This window comes from Aulonocara stuartgranti (genome assembly GCF_965226115.1).
Source record: "Aulonocara stuartgranti genome assembly, chromosome: 6".
Classification (NCBI taxonomy): domain Eukaryota; kingdom Metazoa; phylum Chordata; class Actinopteri; order Cichliformes; family Cichlidae; genus Aulonocara; species Aulonocara stuartgranti.
This window is the reverse complement of record NC_138944.1, coordinates 8,134,149-8,151,423: the sequence shown is the minus strand read 5'-3', so window position 1 is coordinate 8,151,423 and position 17,275 is coordinate 8,134,149. Positions and strand designations below refer to the sequence as shown.

Here is a 17,275-nt window from a genome sequence, read left to right as displayed (position 1 = left end):
GCTTGTTTCTCTAAATTGATTTTAAGTGTCACAGATTTATTAAACAAGGCCCAGACAGGAAGAAGAGGGGAAATGGATCCTGGCAGCCTGGCAAAGCATTACGAGTACTGCAGTACTGTTCAGAAAGCATACATAAAAATTAAGAAGAATGGCTTTGAGGATAACACTAACTTAAAAACAAGTCCACAAGTGATTGCATGGATTAAACAATATCACTGTTTGTTTCTTGTTTTTGTTATTTACCCATCTCCTTTGCTTCTAAGAAGATCAGACTGAGCCAGCATCAATACGAATCTAAAAATATGAGCGACCAAACAACTCCCACTTCCCACTTTACTGAGGTGACCTTTTGCACTCCTCTTTTCCACCCATAATAAGTCTTTCACTGCCTATAAATCAACCAAGCCACCTAAAATGATTGCTCCTTAGTCTTGTTTTGGCTCTGGGCAACCCATACTCCCAAATCAGTTCCATTTTATTAGATGTTAAAAATGTAGTTTATTAATCCAAAGAGCCGATATAGCTCTGAGGCAACTGTTAGACATGATCGAAATGGTGATTCGTGACGGGAGAAACTGTAGTTAACATCCCTTAGTTTGAAATGTGAAAAATATTGTATCCTCTTGTAGGAGCAAAGCCTGTGTGAGGCTTGCTTAAGTACTTTGACTTTTCTTTTAACTGACTTCTGTGCCTGTGCTGTTTTTTGTTTGCTGCTATCGCCCCCTGCTGGTCACTGTTGGTACAGAATGTACATTTGGCACTTGCAGATAACAGTAGGGCTGGGTATCGTCACTGATTTCTAGAATCGATTCAATTCCGATTCACAAGGCCCCGAATCGATTCGATCCACGATTCGATTTAATTCGATTCGATTTAAATCTGGGAAATTTTGACAGTCAGAAATATTATAATTCAGATCAGTACATTTACATATTTTTGTATCAATAAAAAGGAAGCTGACACACGCAAGACTTTATCACAGGTGTGAGCATCACAGCAGAGGCCTTTGTGTCAAAGTAGCTGAGGATAAAACACAGAAAAACATGAAGGTGATTTTCCTGGCCTGGGATTTTATAAAAATATTCTGCAGTACATCAAAAACGAAAGAAAACCATTAATCAACATATGAACATCACCTCTGAAGTTACAGCGGTTTTATTAGAGACACAGCGTTTGGCATTTTGAATAATTTTAAAAAGTTTAAATTTGTTCAGTATTGAACAGCAGAAATGAGGTTTTCTTTTCGGAAGAATGTAAAAGGGAAAAAACAGCGGCCGACAGCCTGTAAACAACAGTAGACTTGTGCGTAACAAGCAAGCGAATAATGAAGAAAGGGAAACTGTTCTTGAAGTACAGAGAGAGAGCTGTGCATTGCAGTGGAAGCAAAACAGTAAAAGTCTGAGTGAATTCATGACGATGTTTATGTGAAGCGTTTGGATCTTCTTTTGCTGCTGGTTCGGTCAATATTGTTTGGAGAGAGATCAAACTAACAGCTTTAGAATCGGCGCATAAAGGGCGTGCACACAAAGCGCAGACCCGCCGACAGATCAGAGTCAGCGAGCTGTCGGCTTTCAGCCCCGACTGTGAGAAAAGCGACATCTAACTGATTCTGATCCGCGGGTCCCGCTGTGTGTTTAAGTCTTTGTGCAGAATCCGTGTTCCTGCTCTCATTTACTGTCTTAACTGTTTGGTGGTTCTTGAAATTTTGTGAGATTTCACCTGAGATTCTGGCATTTTGGGCAAAATAAATTTATATTAAAAAATCGATTCAGGATTTTAATGAATCGATTTTACGTTATCCAAGCCAGAATCGATTTTAATCGATGAATCGATTATAAGAACCCACCCCTAGATAACAGTGTTGTAGCTATATTATAACTATACATGTGTTTTTAGATACTCATTCATTGGTCTGTTGAAACAGTGTATCAAATGTATAATTTTTTGTTGAATTATTGTGTTAATTAATTTAAGCCAATATTATTATTATGAATATATTATAATAAGTAGTAGAAAATGAAAACAATAAGTCATAAATGTGTATGTATTTACTTTTTTAAATAATCAAGATGAATTAGATGAACATAGAAAACTGTGTCACGCATGCATTTTGCTTTCTTTTCAGAATAAACTTTGGTTAAAGTTAAAAGTTTTAAGTTTTACAACTCTAAAATAAAATCTGCTATCTCTCATCGACTATCAAGATGCAGCATCCAGATTACTCTGAGCTCTTCCCTTTTAAAAATGATAGAAATAACAATAATTTTCCACCTGCTTCCGGTTACAGTAATTCAAAATGATCAAACTTAAATAGATTTTTTCTATCTCAGACAAACATGGATTTCCAAAGGTCATCGTATTCCTTTAAACATATCAAAACATAGTGTTATTCATATTTCCTATCCCTCTCTTCCTTTTGATTTTTGAAACTAATTACAGATCATCGTTGAAAGCCAAACTTCAGAAGTTGCATGACAAAATCAGAGTGCTTTATGTACTAAACTAATTTCCAAAAACTGTGGCCGCGAAGGTGCTACTAACTAGTAAGACTGAAAGTCCCACTTCAGTGACTAACTTCACTTCTGAAAGCATGCACTGCATCAAGCCTTATATTTTCAAACCATCGCAAGTTCATGTGAACCTACCAACTGTCCACCTAAGACCCTGTGAGCTCTGACCCCATGCTCACACTGCGAAAACGCTGAGGTTCACTGAAGGACGGCACAGTGAGGAAGGACATTTTGTTTCCTCCCAAGGGAGGTTTGGGGGTGGACACAGCTTTGTTGTGACTGATAGCTGGCTGGGAGCTGCAGAGCTCCAGACTAGAGTGGGCAGCTGGGTGAAAGAGGAGAGCAGAGGGGTGACTCGAGGTGATGGGAATGGAGGAGTATGGTCGAGAAGACTTCTCTCTGGAGGACTTAGGTGGGGGAGGAAGCAGAGACACTGGAGCTCTGGTTGTCTCTCCGCTCTCTCCTTTCCCTTCTTCTTCCCCAATCTGGTGCTCTTCGTTGCACTTACTCTCCACTCTACTCAACTCTTTCCTCTCCTTGATGGCAGGTTGCTCTCCTGGCCTGTCCTGCTCAGACCCAAACTGAATCTCCAGCAAAGGCGTTCTGGCACTCTTCTCATCCCTAAAACTGCACACAGTGCTCTGTGTCTCCTGCCCGAGCCCTGATGGCAGAGACCCCGCTTTACCTATTTTACAGCTGTCCTCGTCTTCATCATCGCTGTTGTACTGGTCAATGCCGGGGGAGTGGCGCTGTCTCTGGAGCTGTGCTGAGGTGCGTCGAAGGGCCCCTCCCATTAGGCCAGTCGGTGATGGGGCTGAGTTGAGAAGGCGGTTGAAGAGAGCCATGTTAGGATGGCGAGTTCCTGACTCTTCCAAGTTCTCAGCAATATCTTCCAGAGGCTGGAAGTGCATCTCCTCTTTAGGAATCCTGTCAAGCGATACAGCAATTTATGTTCCATGTTCAGAGTTGTGTTTTGCGTTTTCAGCCTTCCTCTGGGGAACAGGTTTTACCATTTCTCAGCCCTAACTACGTCAAAGTACTTGATTTAATTTAGGTGCATTACTTTCATTTTCACAACTGAAATTTTCCCACCATGAGGGGGGAATCCAGTTGAAGGTGTCAAAGTCACAAAGGAAGTACACGTACAATGAGAAGGTAATGTAAAACTTACGCCATGTCAAAAGTGGACCCCTGGAACGAGGGTTTACGCAGGACGAAGAGAGTGGCTGCGGTGTAGGGTGGACGGGGATTGGAGTCATTCCAGTAACGGTCTCTCTCCATCATCGGCAAATCTCCATACATCTCATCCACAGCCATCATGGAAACCTACAGAATGAAATGCAAAGAGATGCACACATAATAAGTATCCACAATAAGAAAAAAAGTCCAATTAAAATCAAGCAAGCACAACAGAAACAAATTTTACCTGATGGTCGCTCTCTGAAAACATTTAAAACAGATTACAATAACTGCCACAGTGTCATTATAGTAGGCCAGAGATATGGAGGAGAAATTTAAAAAACAAAACAATGAAGAAGCTGCATTTGATAATGAGGCCACAAAGTTCCTCCCTGAGAAGTTGATTGCTACAAGATCAGAAAAAGAGCATTAAGAAACCTGGAAGTTTCTGTCTATCAGCCAGTTGGTCTCAAAGTCGTCATCATCTTCTCCAAAAGGGTTGATCAGCTGCTCAGCAACCTTCAGAACAAAACATAAAATATGAAAAAAACCCACAATAACTCTCCATGTGTTACTTTTTTTTTTTTTTTTTTTAGAATCAAACAGGGAATAAATGTGCTGTAAGCCTAAATCTGACCTTGAGCCAGCCTGCATAAAAGAAGAACTGCAGTAGAGTGAAGATGGGCACATAGAGGTCAAGGTCATGACCTGGATAACCTTGACTGGGGTCCAGGAACTGGCGACCAATTAGACACACCAGGAAAAAACTGTACACGGCCAAAGTCACCACCTGAGGGACAGATGGATTTAGGTGGTTTTGTGGTTTACTCTGCAGCTTTTCTTTAACCTCTTTTTTATCATTACAATACTAAAATGATCAAAAATAAGCACTAAAATACACTTATTTTATTTTACATTTACAACAGATTAAGTGTTTATTAAAGACAGTTTATGTGAACATCAACAAATGCAATCTGACTAATCAAAAATTTATTTAATAGCTGCATACAAATACACTGAGCCATATTCCTTAATTAAGTTATGTACTTATAAACACTAACACAGTAAATAAGTCTTTTTGGTTACTTATTTTTGATTGTTGCATGTTTGATCCTATATATCACAAAGCTCTAGAATGCAGCTGTAGTTATAGATTTGTTTTATTAGTTAAAATTATTACTTTTTATAAAAATCACTGTAAAAGCTAAGTACGTCCTTACTGTTTCCATTGGAAATAAGAGGATAAGTAGCAGCTAGGTGTTGCTAATCAAATGCACTTAATGAAATGATAATCAACAAGTGTGACCACCTCTGTACAAGCAGAGGTTTTAGCAGTTTGCCAGTCTGAAGCATTCAGGTAAGTGTTAACACAATGCCGCAATCATTCCAGGAGTGGACATCCCAGCAAATTCATCCCATGGTTAGAGTGTGTCGCGCTCAGACAAATTGCAAGAATTAGACTCTGAACAACATCTCAGACTCTACAGACCTCAGTTAGCGCTCAGTGTTCAAGTTCATGGTAGTACAATTAGAAAAAGACTGAACAAGTATGGTTTGTTTGGAAGCTTCCCCTTGAGAAAGCCTCTCCTCTCTAACGAACATGGCAACATGACTTAAGTTACACCTGAAAGAAACCATAAGACTCCCAGAACAATGTCCAGTGGACATTACACACAGTACCACATTTAATGAAAACCAAGCACAACATATTAGCATAAGCGCCTCATATCAGATGTGAAGCACATTGGTGTTTTGGGCTTATTTTCCAGCCACAGGACGTGTGCACCTTCTAATCATTGAGTTGACCATAAACTCCCCTGTGCACCAAATGTTATAGAGTCAAATGTGAAGTCATCTATCTAAAACAACTGAAGCAATGAACATTGAAAGACTGATAAAGTCATACAGAAAATAATTACTTTGAGTTACTGCTGCTAAAAGGTCGATCTACAAGCTACTAAATCACAGGATGTACTTAGTTTTTCACGAGACTGCATAGAGTGCTGTGAAAACTTTTTATTTCAAATGAATGTACATGACTTGTCACTAGGGACTAATTTATTATTTATATTTGAACAATTACAATTTGAGAGATGCAGTCTTTCACCTGTAAGTTTTTGTCACTTCAGCTGGAAGCAATCGCAGTCATTTCTTTGACATCAGTGAATAAAATTGAAACAAAAGCCTAATGTAAAAAAAAATGTTTCTGTGAAAGAAAATCATAGTTTAATTAAAGATGTGTGTAAGAGTTAATAGCAGTGCGATAATAGTCAGCACTTACCTGAGTGTAGACCAGAGGAACACTGATCATGTCATAATGAAACAGCATGCTACACTTCCCTCTGAATGCATTCAGTTCCTGTTCACACACAAATAAAGAAACTAGCTGTCTGTGTGAATGCATATCTAAGCCTGCATATCCACCAAAACACAACTTTAATTCTGCTGTACCTCCAGCAGTAGTTTGAGAGTGTGATTGTCTTTGATTCTGCCCTCGCAGCGAGCCATAGCAGCCAAGTTGGTGAACCAAACACAGGGAATCCAGTACTTGTTATATGGAGAGTGGAGACCCTCAAACTTCTTTCGCTCATCTCTTGTCATGAATCCTGCATGGACCAAAACCGGACTTGTTTATTATGTAAGACTTCAGTTTAAATAACAGCAAGAAACTGGGATGAGGATTCATAGACAATAGTCACAAAGAACTGCTTCAGAAAACAAACATAGTCTTCTGACGCTGTTCAAATCTCTGAGAATTGTTTGTGACTCTGTGAAATAACTTCACATTGTAAATCAAAGCAGGAGAGTCATTTGTGTGTGACTGGGCTAAAACACTTTGGGTCACTTCTTGACTACAGCCTGGGAAACATCTGATCACTGATACTCATCATCAGCATCAGCGAGTGAATGGCTATTTTACATTAACAGCTAAGAATAGACCCACACCACTCCCATCACCATCTTCCCTCCTTCACCATCCTTCTTACCAGCTTCTACCACGTGGTCCATGGTGGGGAAACGTTTGAAGACAGCAGTGCTGACAGAGCGGAGGATGAGCAGGGCTGACAGACTGGCGTAGCGCATCATGGTGCGCCTCAGCAGACGGCCTCGCTCGTCGCTCCCCTGGAGGCCGCCTGACAGGACGCACATGAGTCTGTCAGGGAGTGGGATGCTGGTGTACTGGTTCCACCACCTGTTCACCACCAGGGTCACATAGAAACCTGCAAACAGCAGTGGACAGATGATTACTACTGAAGATCTAAGTAAAAAACTGGAACTTTTAAAAAACATGAGATCATATGCTATCTTGTAAGGTCCATAAAGGGGCCTAAAGGATGTCAAGTGGTTTGAGTTTACTGTTACAGTGCTGTGAAAAAGTATTTGCCCCCTTCCTGAGTGGCTAATCCAAACCTATCCAGCCCTATGTGAAAAAGTAACCCAACTCATGTTAAATCATGAATTAACTGCGATTAACCACGTTTTTGAAACACTGAGTTCACTTTCACTACCCACACCCAGGTCTGATTACCGCTAGACCTGCTAAATCAAGAAATCACATAATATAATCTACCCGACAAAGTGAAATAGGATAAAAGATCTTAACAGAAACACATCAGGTCGTGGTCTAAAAATCTAAAGCTGAGAAACAAAGTCACTGATGTCTATTAATCTGAAAAGGATTACACAGGTTTTGGGACTCCAGTGAACCAGAGTGAGAGTCATTATCCACAAATGGAGAACATTTGGAACAGTGGTGAACCTTCCCAGGAGTGGCCATCCTACCAAAACTATTCCTAAAGTGCACTGACAACTCAACCAGGATCACCAAAGAGCTCAAAATGACATGTAAAGAACAACAACTTAAATAAAAAAAGAAAAGAAAAAACAACATCTCACAAGGAGTCAAAGGCCAGGGTGAAGAGGTGGGTTTTCAGAAGTGTTTTAAAAACAGGCAGAGAAGAGGCCTGTCTAATCTCTAAAGGCAGATTGTTCCACAGTTTTAGAGCTGCTACGGCAAAAGTACGATCTCCTCTAAGCTTATCCATATAATGCTGTAGCAACTCAGAGAGATAAGATGGGGCTAGGCCATGGAGGCTTTAAATGCAAATAAAATCATTTTAAAATTAATCCTAAAAGAAATGGGCAGCCAGTGAATTAAAATAAAAGACTGGCAAATATATGGCCTTAATGGAAGAGTTTCAAAGAGAAATTCTCTGCTGACCAAAAACAACACAAACGCTTTTTTCACATTTGCCAAAAAACCCCCCAAAAAAACAGGACTTTTAGAAAGTATTCTGTGGACTGATGAGACTAAAGTTGAACTTTTTGGAAGGTTTAATGATGTAAAACTAACACAGCACTTATTAACAGTCAAACATAGTAGTCATAGTTGCCATTACTTGCGGTACCACGAATTCTGATATCTACTAGAAAATCCTGAAGGAGAATGCTCAGCCATCAGTTCATGTCCTGAAGATCAAACACACTCAGATTATGCACCAGGACAATGATCGGAAACACAGCAGCAATTCCATCTACTCAGGATATCGTTGTCTAATGATAAAATTTGTTTGATGATCTGACAAATATCCAAAAAACTAAAAATTAGAGGCAAATACTTTTTCACAGCATTGAACATAATGTCTTGTTAAGCCCGATGGATCCCAATAGAGAACCAGTAACCTTGACTAATGACTCACAGGATGCATAAGAATAATTAGGTGATTTACATCCACAAAGTAAAACCAACGAAACATGCAAACAGTGCAAGGACGGATGAACTTCAACAAAAGCGGAGTCTGTAAACTGAAAATCCCTCATGTAGTAAATGCACTAAAGGGTTTTTAAGACCCACACAAAAATCTGCTATTATCACTGTTAAAAATGTGTAGATCTCTTTTTAAAAACATTATTCTAATATTTGCATAATCAAACCTTCAATTACAAACAGCAGATATGTAACTCTAGAAGCTACAAACCCATGAAACAAGGGTCTCGATGTCTAGAGCTGAGGATCGCTGACAAAAATCTATAAAACATGAGCCTTGTCCTATTTAGCAAACTATTCCTATTTTCTGGATGCAAACATCAGGAGTAAATCATAAAAGTGAAAAAGATCTGGGAGACAGCAAAAAGGTGATCATTAGCTTACCCAGTACAAAAGACATGGGGATGAGACTGGCATAGTGATTGCAGTAAATTGCCAGCTTTTCGAAATACCTTTTCTGGTCATCATACAGGAAAAATCTAAAAACAACAGAGGAAAAGTTTTCCAAAGTTTAGTATGATGAATGGATCAAAGCACTGATAAAGCAATCCTCCTTTCTCACCTGTAAGTAATACTGATGGCGGTATACATGGCAAAGAAAGCCAGGAATTCTTTATATAACACCTTGTAGATGCTCCCTTTCCAGGCCCAGAGCAGCTTGGAGAAGCCACAGAATCGGGCGTTTGCAACTCTAGCCGTGTATGTGACCGTCATCAGTGACAGAAGATCTACAAGTCTCCAGAATAAAATTAAAAAAAAACAGCTGTTTGGAAGAAACAGCTAAACTCAGGTGAGCCAGAGACAATGAGAACATGATCTCACAAAAAAAGTTTTTATTTCTAGTTATTGATTGTAGTTATTTAAAAAAAAAACAAACATCTACTTACCTTTTGTTGTGATTTAGCTTGCTGAAATGTTCAGCGCATCCCCTGTGCGTAATTGGCACCTCTGGATAAGTGAATTCATATTTTCATTTAGTAGTACCGTCTTCCATTTGCCTTGTTCTGTGCTGTTTTTTCAATGAGCTCGGAAGCCTGTGATCAAGTGGCTCCGTTAAGTTGAAGCTCATTCGGCTGCGTGGCAGTAATCCTACGTGCCTCCTCAGTGCGTCCAGTGGTCAGTGCGCCCCGGGGTAAATCCCCGAAACGAGAAGGAGGAGCTCGTTAACGCAACCCCCGACCGGGAGAGCGGGGCTAGGTGATGGAACACAAGCGACAGGCCGCAGCGCCGGGGCACCAGGAGCGCACAGGACCGTGCAGTACAGTAGAAAATTATGCAACAATAGCAAGTGAACCATGGCAAAGTTTCGTGTTAAGTGATACGAAAGAAAATCACCCAATTTTCCAGTTACAGATCAGTAATTACTGCGTGCTGCAGCTTAAATAACAAACATCTTAAGATACTCATACCATCTTAAAGGAGCATTTTATGTCAAAGCTTCCTCCACTTTTCTTAAACTTAGTTGTACTGTAATAAGGAGATATCAGTGGAGTGGAGCTCCGCATCTGGATATAGTTTGAGACTTTTTTTTAAATCATGTCTCCAAAGTACCCAACACGACTTATCGACCACACTTTAAACTGAGACACTTCTTGGCGTTCATTGATACAATAGTCATTTTGTGTCATTTTTCCTCCCACTTTTGTGTTCTTTTCAGTGGGAGGCTTTTATGTTGCTCCTGAACTGCTTTGTTGGAAGGTTAAATGGGGCTTCATGCTCTGTCGGAGCCGATCTGCACACTGCTCAGTTTGGTGGTCTGTGCGCACGCAAGAATTTGCTTCAGTCCCCTCCAATTAAACGATTAATTCAACTGGCACGCAGATGAAAAAGAAATGACCATGAAAGACTTTCAGCTGAGGCAAGTTTGTTTTAATCAACACTGACATTATAATTTAAGGAAAATCTATAGAAAACAGATTCTTACCAACTCAAAAACTGTCCGTGACAGAGAGGGGAAATGGAGCTTTTAACTGAGAGTGCACTATCCTGTCATTTATTTATGTTTCACTTGGGAAGCACCAATCAAGGCAGCCAGGAATCTGATATTCAATCAAAAGGGAAAGGATGCTTTAAATTTCCTTCACCTCACCATTCATTTAACATTTGATCAAGTGACATTCAATATGTATTTTAATTAACAAAGCGCTGAATAAGGCTACTAATATCTTTCAATGGTGTTCCCATATAGTTCTCAGTCAACAGGATGGACACAGGTTTGACAGAAACACACTGGATGAGTTTATGAGCGCTGTATAGGAACATGAACAGGGAGATCAGCAGTGCCCAACAGCTTTAGCTTCCAGCTCAAACATCACCAGTCACATCAAATAAAACTGCAACCTTCCTCCACATACCAACCAAAGCAACTAGTGTCCTTTATGGATAGAAAACAATAAATCTGACTGATGTTCTCATTATTGTCATCTAATGATCTGATAAATGGTAAAAGACACTCAAATTTGTTTTGTTTCAGTTTGTTTTGGTTGCAATAACAAGGCTGTAACTAAAGACCACACAAGCTGTCTTCCTGGGTTTTTTTTAGTGTTTTCTTTTTTATTTCCCTGCCACCACCACAACCTGAATATAGAAATCTGGATGGAAAAAGTGTGATACACGAGTTTGTTTGAATTTTTAAGTTGCAAATCAAATGGAAGAAGACACACAGTCACCATGAATCACACAGAATAAACAAGTCATAAACATCAACCATCTGAAAGCTGTTTTCTCCTCAAACACACAGCACTGTCACTGGAAACACTTTGTTTTCACAACTGAGGCCGGACACTGCACAGGGTGTGGGGGAGGAGGGGACGATTTTTCAATTCTTCTGTCGAGAAAAAGTTAAATGCTTAAAGTAGGAACTGCCACAGTGGATATGAAGACAAGAGAAGGTGAAGTGAGAGTAAGGCGGCACGCATATGTACCATCTTATCTCCAAAAATAATGCAGCTTCTCTATGGGTTTACTTGTGATGTCGTGGGGGGTGGGGCACCCTTCAATGCAGGCGGGTGTCTCGCTGTAACCGTGCTGTGAAGATACCGTGTTGAGGAGTGAATGGATCGTCTTGAGGCTGTTGCTGCAGGATTTGAGGCTTGCTGGGGATGGAGCTCAGAGGAGGATAACTCAGACTGCAGAGCTGTGTCTGTAGAATGGGGGGAGAGGAGGCGGCCCTGCGAGGGGGCAGGACATCACTTGTTTGGGGGTTTGTAGGGTTCCAGAAGTTGCTTAGAGAACGTGTTGACCTTGTCGGCACCTCGAACTTCATGGGGCAGTAGAGGTAACTTGACTATGTGGAAATCCTCGTAAAGATCTTCCATCTGTGGGCAGAAGACAAACCACCAATAAAGTTGTGTGACTTTGAACTGTAAATATTGTAAATAAACTTTCCCATTTCTCCTGATTCATACCTGGTCTAAATATTTCGACTGAATTTTATGGCGGGCTTCACACATTTTACATGGCCTGTCTGCATCAGGGAAAACGAGCTGGTTGACAATGATGTTGTGCGTGTCGATGCGGCACTTGGCCAGTTCCTGAATCAGCCGCTCTGTCTCATAAAGTGACAGAAATTCAGCAATACACACACAGATGAAGGTGGTCTGCTCCTGAAGGGTGAGAGGAAGGTGCGTCACAACACACATAGATAAAAACTATTAATATGACTTCATGAAGCTCAAATTTCCTCCAAATACTGAATTCGTTATTTACATTAAATATTTTGTCTAAACAGGTAGATGAGTTCCCATCAAAGAACAAAATCAAAAGGAACAACAAAACCTAAAGCAGTCAAATAAAACAGACTAGCTACTAGGGCTCAACAGGGGTGGAGTTAGAACTTTAAAAGAAAATAATAAAAAGGTGAAACTGTTGTCGAAACTTCTTTTGTCCTAATGACAAAATAGTATAAAGAGGGCTTGATAAGAGGGATACATGCATGTGCAACAGGCCGCTGTGCACAGTGAGTCACTCCAAAAAAACTCTTGTATCCACACACACTATTGACACTCGAACCAGCTAAAGTTTCTTCTGTCATCAGATAAGACTTGTTACAGAGGGTGTGCATGTAGCTACCACAGCACCTCATTAGAACAGTATATGACTGAAGTGTAGTGTGAAAAGGCTTATTCATCGTGGGTGGGTGGAGACTACAACCATTAAAGCAATTACATCTTTAACTGACAATGATGTTGCATCTGGTTCATCTGTACAATAATGCCAAAATTAGAAAGTGGCTGAAGGAAAAAAAAAATGTCCAGGGATCATTATTATTTTTAGGCTAGACAAGTGTAATTTTCTTTTATCGAGTTGTTCTAAAGGCTCTCTGAAAAGCTTTCAGTTGATCCCAAATGTAAGAGAACTAGAAAACACATTTTTATATACATAATAAAATCAGAGAGGAGCACCCTCCCTTAACCTGATTTCCACCAGACAGGGCTCTTCCCGTTAAAAGGCAGTTAATTCTACCCTCAATCATCAAATCAATAGTAAGATATTACTATATAAATCCCAAAGTTGTATAAGAATATATAAATGTGACTTACAGGGTCTTTGAACTGCTCACTAACTGAGCGAATGACTGGCAGGGTTTCTTCAAGCTTTGAGGCCAGCTGGTCTGCGTTCATGTCACCCAGACCAAGCATATTACACATCTAGAAACAGCAAAAGAGATGGACAGTGTGAGTGAAAACAAGAGAAGAGAGAAAGAGAAAACACTGGAGAAAGAAAAAGGCCAACAAAGTGAATATATTTAATCAGAAATCATGTTTTATGTGCAGAATAATGAAAATGGTTTGAACCGATCTGCTCGTCTCAGCACCCACCTGAGAGATGAAAGGGCTAATCTGGTTCTTGATCTGCATGAGGCGGCCTAGACCTCGCTCCACAATCGTGGGAAAGTTAAGCAGTCGCAGTGTGTGACCAGTAGGGGCAGTGTCAAAGACCACCACTGAGAAGTTCATTCCCTTCACTAATCTGAGATACAGGCAAACAACAGTGGTAAGTATAACACTCACTAACTGTCCTTAAAACTTCAGACATGCTGCGAGAAAACTCAAATACAAAACTACCTCATGACCTCTGCATAGCTCATAGCCTCATCGATGCCGGGGAAGGCGCTCATCGCTTCCTGCATCATCTTCTTGCCCATGCTGAGCATATTGTCCTCCTCGAAGAACTCATCAGGCAGCTCTGCCACACCCAAGCTCGGGTCAATCTCCTGTATACACATGCCCAAATCCTAAGATCAGAACACTTCAAATAGATTGCAAATGTTTTTATGCCCTCCAGTGATTGAGTTTGTTACACAGTGGTGCTTGTGAGACTCACATGTGGAACTGGCTAGCCTCGTGACTCTGAAAAGATGGTGATCTCATGCACTAACTTGTTTTTTCCAAAAACAGAATGAACAAACCCTCTGTGCTTTTTAAACTCTGTCTAAACGTTAGTCTTTAATATGATGCAAAGATGAAAATGTGGATAAGAAAATCCTTGTACTGTGGATGCTTGCTCATTGTTGTTTCATAGACTTCATCAATGTTATTAATATTATTAATAACATGCTTCTCAGAAAAAAATATATTTGCAAACATTTGAGTTCAATTTTTAATCTCATCAAGCAGCACCTCACACTTGTAACATTTAATAGCTGTTAGGTGTACACATATACTCACCATTGCAAAGAGGTTGTCATAGCCCTTAACCTTAGTGGGTACCTTTGAGAACTTCTGGTCAAAAGCATCAGAGATGTTATGGGCAGGATCTGTGGAAATGATGAGCACACTCTCCCGAACAGCAGCCAGCTGGACAGCCAAACTACAGCTGTCAGAAGGACATGGAAAGGGGACAGGTTTGTGTTTAAAGAGCCTGTTAAGAGTATTTTGTGCCCAATGTAAGCATGTAAGAAATGCTGTGCAACTGACCAACAATGAGATCCGCAATGTTTTGAATTCTTAATCCTTCATGTGCATGCATGCCGTGTAAAGCACAAAGTAAAATTCTAATCCATTTCCACTTTGTGAACATTACCTTCCCCCAGTTACTTTGATGAACGCAACTTTCGCATGCAATTATATTCCAACTGAAACACAGTAGATAACTTAAGGGATAGCATATGCGACAGTGGTTGATCTATGCGCAATGTTATCGTGGCTGCTCTGGTGTGATGTACATATTTGTTTGACACATTAGATTTTTGTTAGTTATCTTGTTTGAAATAAGTCCGCTACAGACTAGATCCACGTTCATTTGGAATCGCATTTATTCATATTTTTTTCTTCTTGTTATGAATAAAGATATGATAATACGGGCTTGACAGCCTAACTCTGGAGTCTCCTTTAACTCTGGGTGAAGTAAAAGAACAGGTAACATTAGCAGCAGGTTATTGATGATGGCTTATACGGTGATTACTGAAGGTGTTGAGAAAGTCGTGAATCCATGTGTCAGCTGCTAACGTTAGCTGCTCACTGCGCTTCACAGCTACCAAACTGCCCGGCGAAAGGACTCCTTACTCAAATCTAAAACATAACAGTCACTTTTCTTTGATGCTAGCGCGTCTTTAGGTAGAAATTTAATACCAGTCTAATCTCGTCGTGGGAAAATTACCCACGCAATTCATTTTCGGACAATGATCAACGTCAACTTATGGTAACGGCTAATGCTAGCCAGCCGCTCAAGCCGAGTCAGTATCCGGAGGCAATTTAGCATTTTAATCAACTTACCTACATGTCGTTTTACCAACGCCACCCTTCCCACCCACAAATATCCATTTCAAAGATTTCTGCTCGATGATATTCTTCAGAGTTGGTTCTAACGGCTCCACATCGGGCGCATCTTCAAATTCGTCTTCCACCAAAGCTGCCATCTTGTATGTGTACAGTCAGCGACGTACAGCTCAGGAGTTACGCAAAGACGTATCCACAGTTGATGCATTCGCTGCTCCTCGGAGTTTTGATCCACGCAAGGTTTCACACTGCCGCAGGGTTGTACGACATTTGGTAGTTTTAATATTGAAGACACTATTAATTTTTGACAGAAGAAGACAAGGAATCACATAGGCACTGACAATTATATTTTATTCATATTATATTCATGCGCATGTGTACATTAGAATAGTTTGCAAGGAAGTCATCTAGAAACAGGTTTATGTAGATTTTGAATTTAGAATGATTAGTATATATCTTCAATTAATACTGTCAAGTATGATCAATCAATCAAACACAACAGTGAGTTACCAAAAACACTTTCATTTTTAATGTTCTCTGTAAACAAAAAATGTTTGATACTGTTTGAATATGAAAGTGCAAAAATAGAGTGAAAAAGAAAAATTGGAAGAAACATGCACAATCCACGAATTTACCATAAACATGAATGTAGCACGAACTACACTAAACTCAGCGCCTTAGAAATTGCAGTTTACTGACGTAAAACATTTACTTAAATATTTATTAAGCCAGTTTGTACTAAAAATGTTGAAAGTTTAGAGCAGAGAAAATGAAAGAGCAGGTAGCGGCATCGTCTTAGTAATTAAAAGTAGCCATGTTCGATCATTTCAACTATAACACTGAAAATCAACAAAATAATAAAAAACACAGTGTGCACAGAAAAAAAGCCGGTCTGCAGTGATAAAAAACATTCATTTACATGAACACATGCATGCAGTCACCACAGGATAAGGCACTTGTCTCCATAAACATCTTTTCCTTGTTTCACCTGTCCCCATCTGAGCACTGCCATCAGAGTTTTCACCTCTCAATTTTCTGGAGCGATCATCTCCATCTCTGACTTCAATGCAGTGCCAAGCCAGAATCTTTATGTGTGTTGTTTGAGCTCGCACGCAGTTCATCCCACTGGGAAAGGAGCAACTTTGCCCTCCATCTGGCCCTTCACAGTCAGTCTGCCGCAGCCACCGTGGCCAGAAGGTTGGGCCCAGATCGACCCACTGGTGCTGTAATTTGCATGTTGCTGAGCGCACCAGCCATCCTCTGACTGAATTGGCAGCATCTGATGGCAGAGAACTGAGGTCCAGTTCTGCAGCCTCCTTCTCTAGTTTCTGCTGATATTTTGCTGAAGCCTTTCTCAGTTCTGGAGACACACGCAGGTTAAATTTCTCTTTGAAGGTGGTAAGGGTGGGCTGACTTCCTTTGGGGGACTCAAAAGGGTGATCTACAGACATCCAAAACGGGTCAAACGAGGATCCCAGAAGACGCAGGAGGCGAGAAGGCTGGCGATGTCTGACTTTGGGCATGTAGTGGTAGTCGTCAGCATTTGTGATGAGGGTGTATGGACGGATTGGCTGTGAGAAGGATGGGAGACTGGCTCCCAGCTGAAGAAATGGTGAATCCCAGCCTGTGCCATCCTGGTCTTGAGCAACAGTCACATTTGGATGCTGATTTTGAGTTGAAATGTTGGAAATAAAGGCCAGAGATGCATCCAGGAGAAAAGATAGGAAAATCCAACAGAGACAAATGGCAAACTGCCCACACATGGTCTTCAGATCTGGACTGTAGCTCAAAGAATGAAAAATTGCTCTTTTAGCTTTTCCCTTCAGTCCTTTAGTTATGCTTTCAGTTGGTGCTAGGTGCTTCAGGGACTCTGTGTACCCAACACCAGACATCCTTGGGCTCTTAAACAACAACATACTGAATTCAGTGTCTTATCACACAAGCAGCACTCTATTGAGTATGGCACACTTGAGTTCCCAAGACTGATATTTTGGCTAACTTGCAATCTGAATATAAGACAACTATGCTGAAATTTGGTTTAATGCAAGGTGTCACGTACCAAAATTTCCACACTTCACACTTTTGCAAAGTGCCAACTT

General features: G+C 40.5%; 3 protein-coding genes across 3 annotated transcripts; all 3 read right to left on the bottom strand.

Annotated features, from left to right (window-relative positions):
- Nucleotides 1-1,379: 1,379 nt before the first annotated feature.
- Nucleotides 1,380-9,263, bottom strand: best2 (bestrophin 2). Its single transcript, XM_082538043.1, has 9 exons — nucleotides 9,020-9,263; nucleotides 8,842-8,936; nucleotides 6,677-6,910; nucleotides 6,141-6,295; nucleotides 5,971-6,048; nucleotides 4,327-4,479; nucleotides 4,128-4,208; nucleotides 3,682-3,836; nucleotides 1,380-3,437 (listed from the first exon to the last, which is right to left on the bottom strand). The coding sequence occupies exons 1-9, from the start codon at nucleotides 9,169-9,171 to the stop codon at nucleotides 2,657-2,659; spliced, it is 1,884 nt and encodes a 627-aa protein (XP_082394169.1). The 5' UTR covers nucleotides 9,172-9,263; the 3' UTR covers nucleotides 1,380-2,656.
- A 1,048-nt stretch (nucleotides 9,264-10,311) lies between these two features.
- On the bottom strand, nucleotides 10,312-15,354 carry get3 (guided entry of tail-anchored proteins factor 3, ATPase). The gene is made up of 7 exons (XM_082536255.1): nucleotides 15,174-15,354; nucleotides 14,127-14,274; nucleotides 13,524-13,672; nucleotides 13,278-13,428; nucleotides 12,999-13,106; nucleotides 11,865-12,062; nucleotides 10,312-11,774 (listed from the first exon to the last, which is right to left on the bottom strand). The coding sequence occupies exons 1-7, from the start codon at nucleotides 15,314-15,316 to the stop codon at nucleotides 11,646-11,648; spliced, it is 1,026 nt and encodes a 341-aa protein (XP_082392381.1). The 5' UTR covers nucleotides 15,317-15,354; the 3' UTR covers nucleotides 10,312-11,645.
- Nucleotides 15,355-15,606: 252 nt separating this feature from the next.
- LOC309709037 (noggin-like) lies at nucleotides 15,607-17,091 on the bottom strand. Its single transcript, XM_082537455.1, has one exon. The coding sequence runs from the start codon at nucleotides 17,066-17,068 to the stop codon at nucleotides 16,088-16,090; it is 981 nt and encodes a 326-aa protein (XP_082393581.1). The 5' UTR covers nucleotides 17,069-17,091; the 3' UTR covers nucleotides 15,607-16,087.
- Between the last annotated feature and the right edge of the window lie 184 nt (nucleotides 17,092-17,275).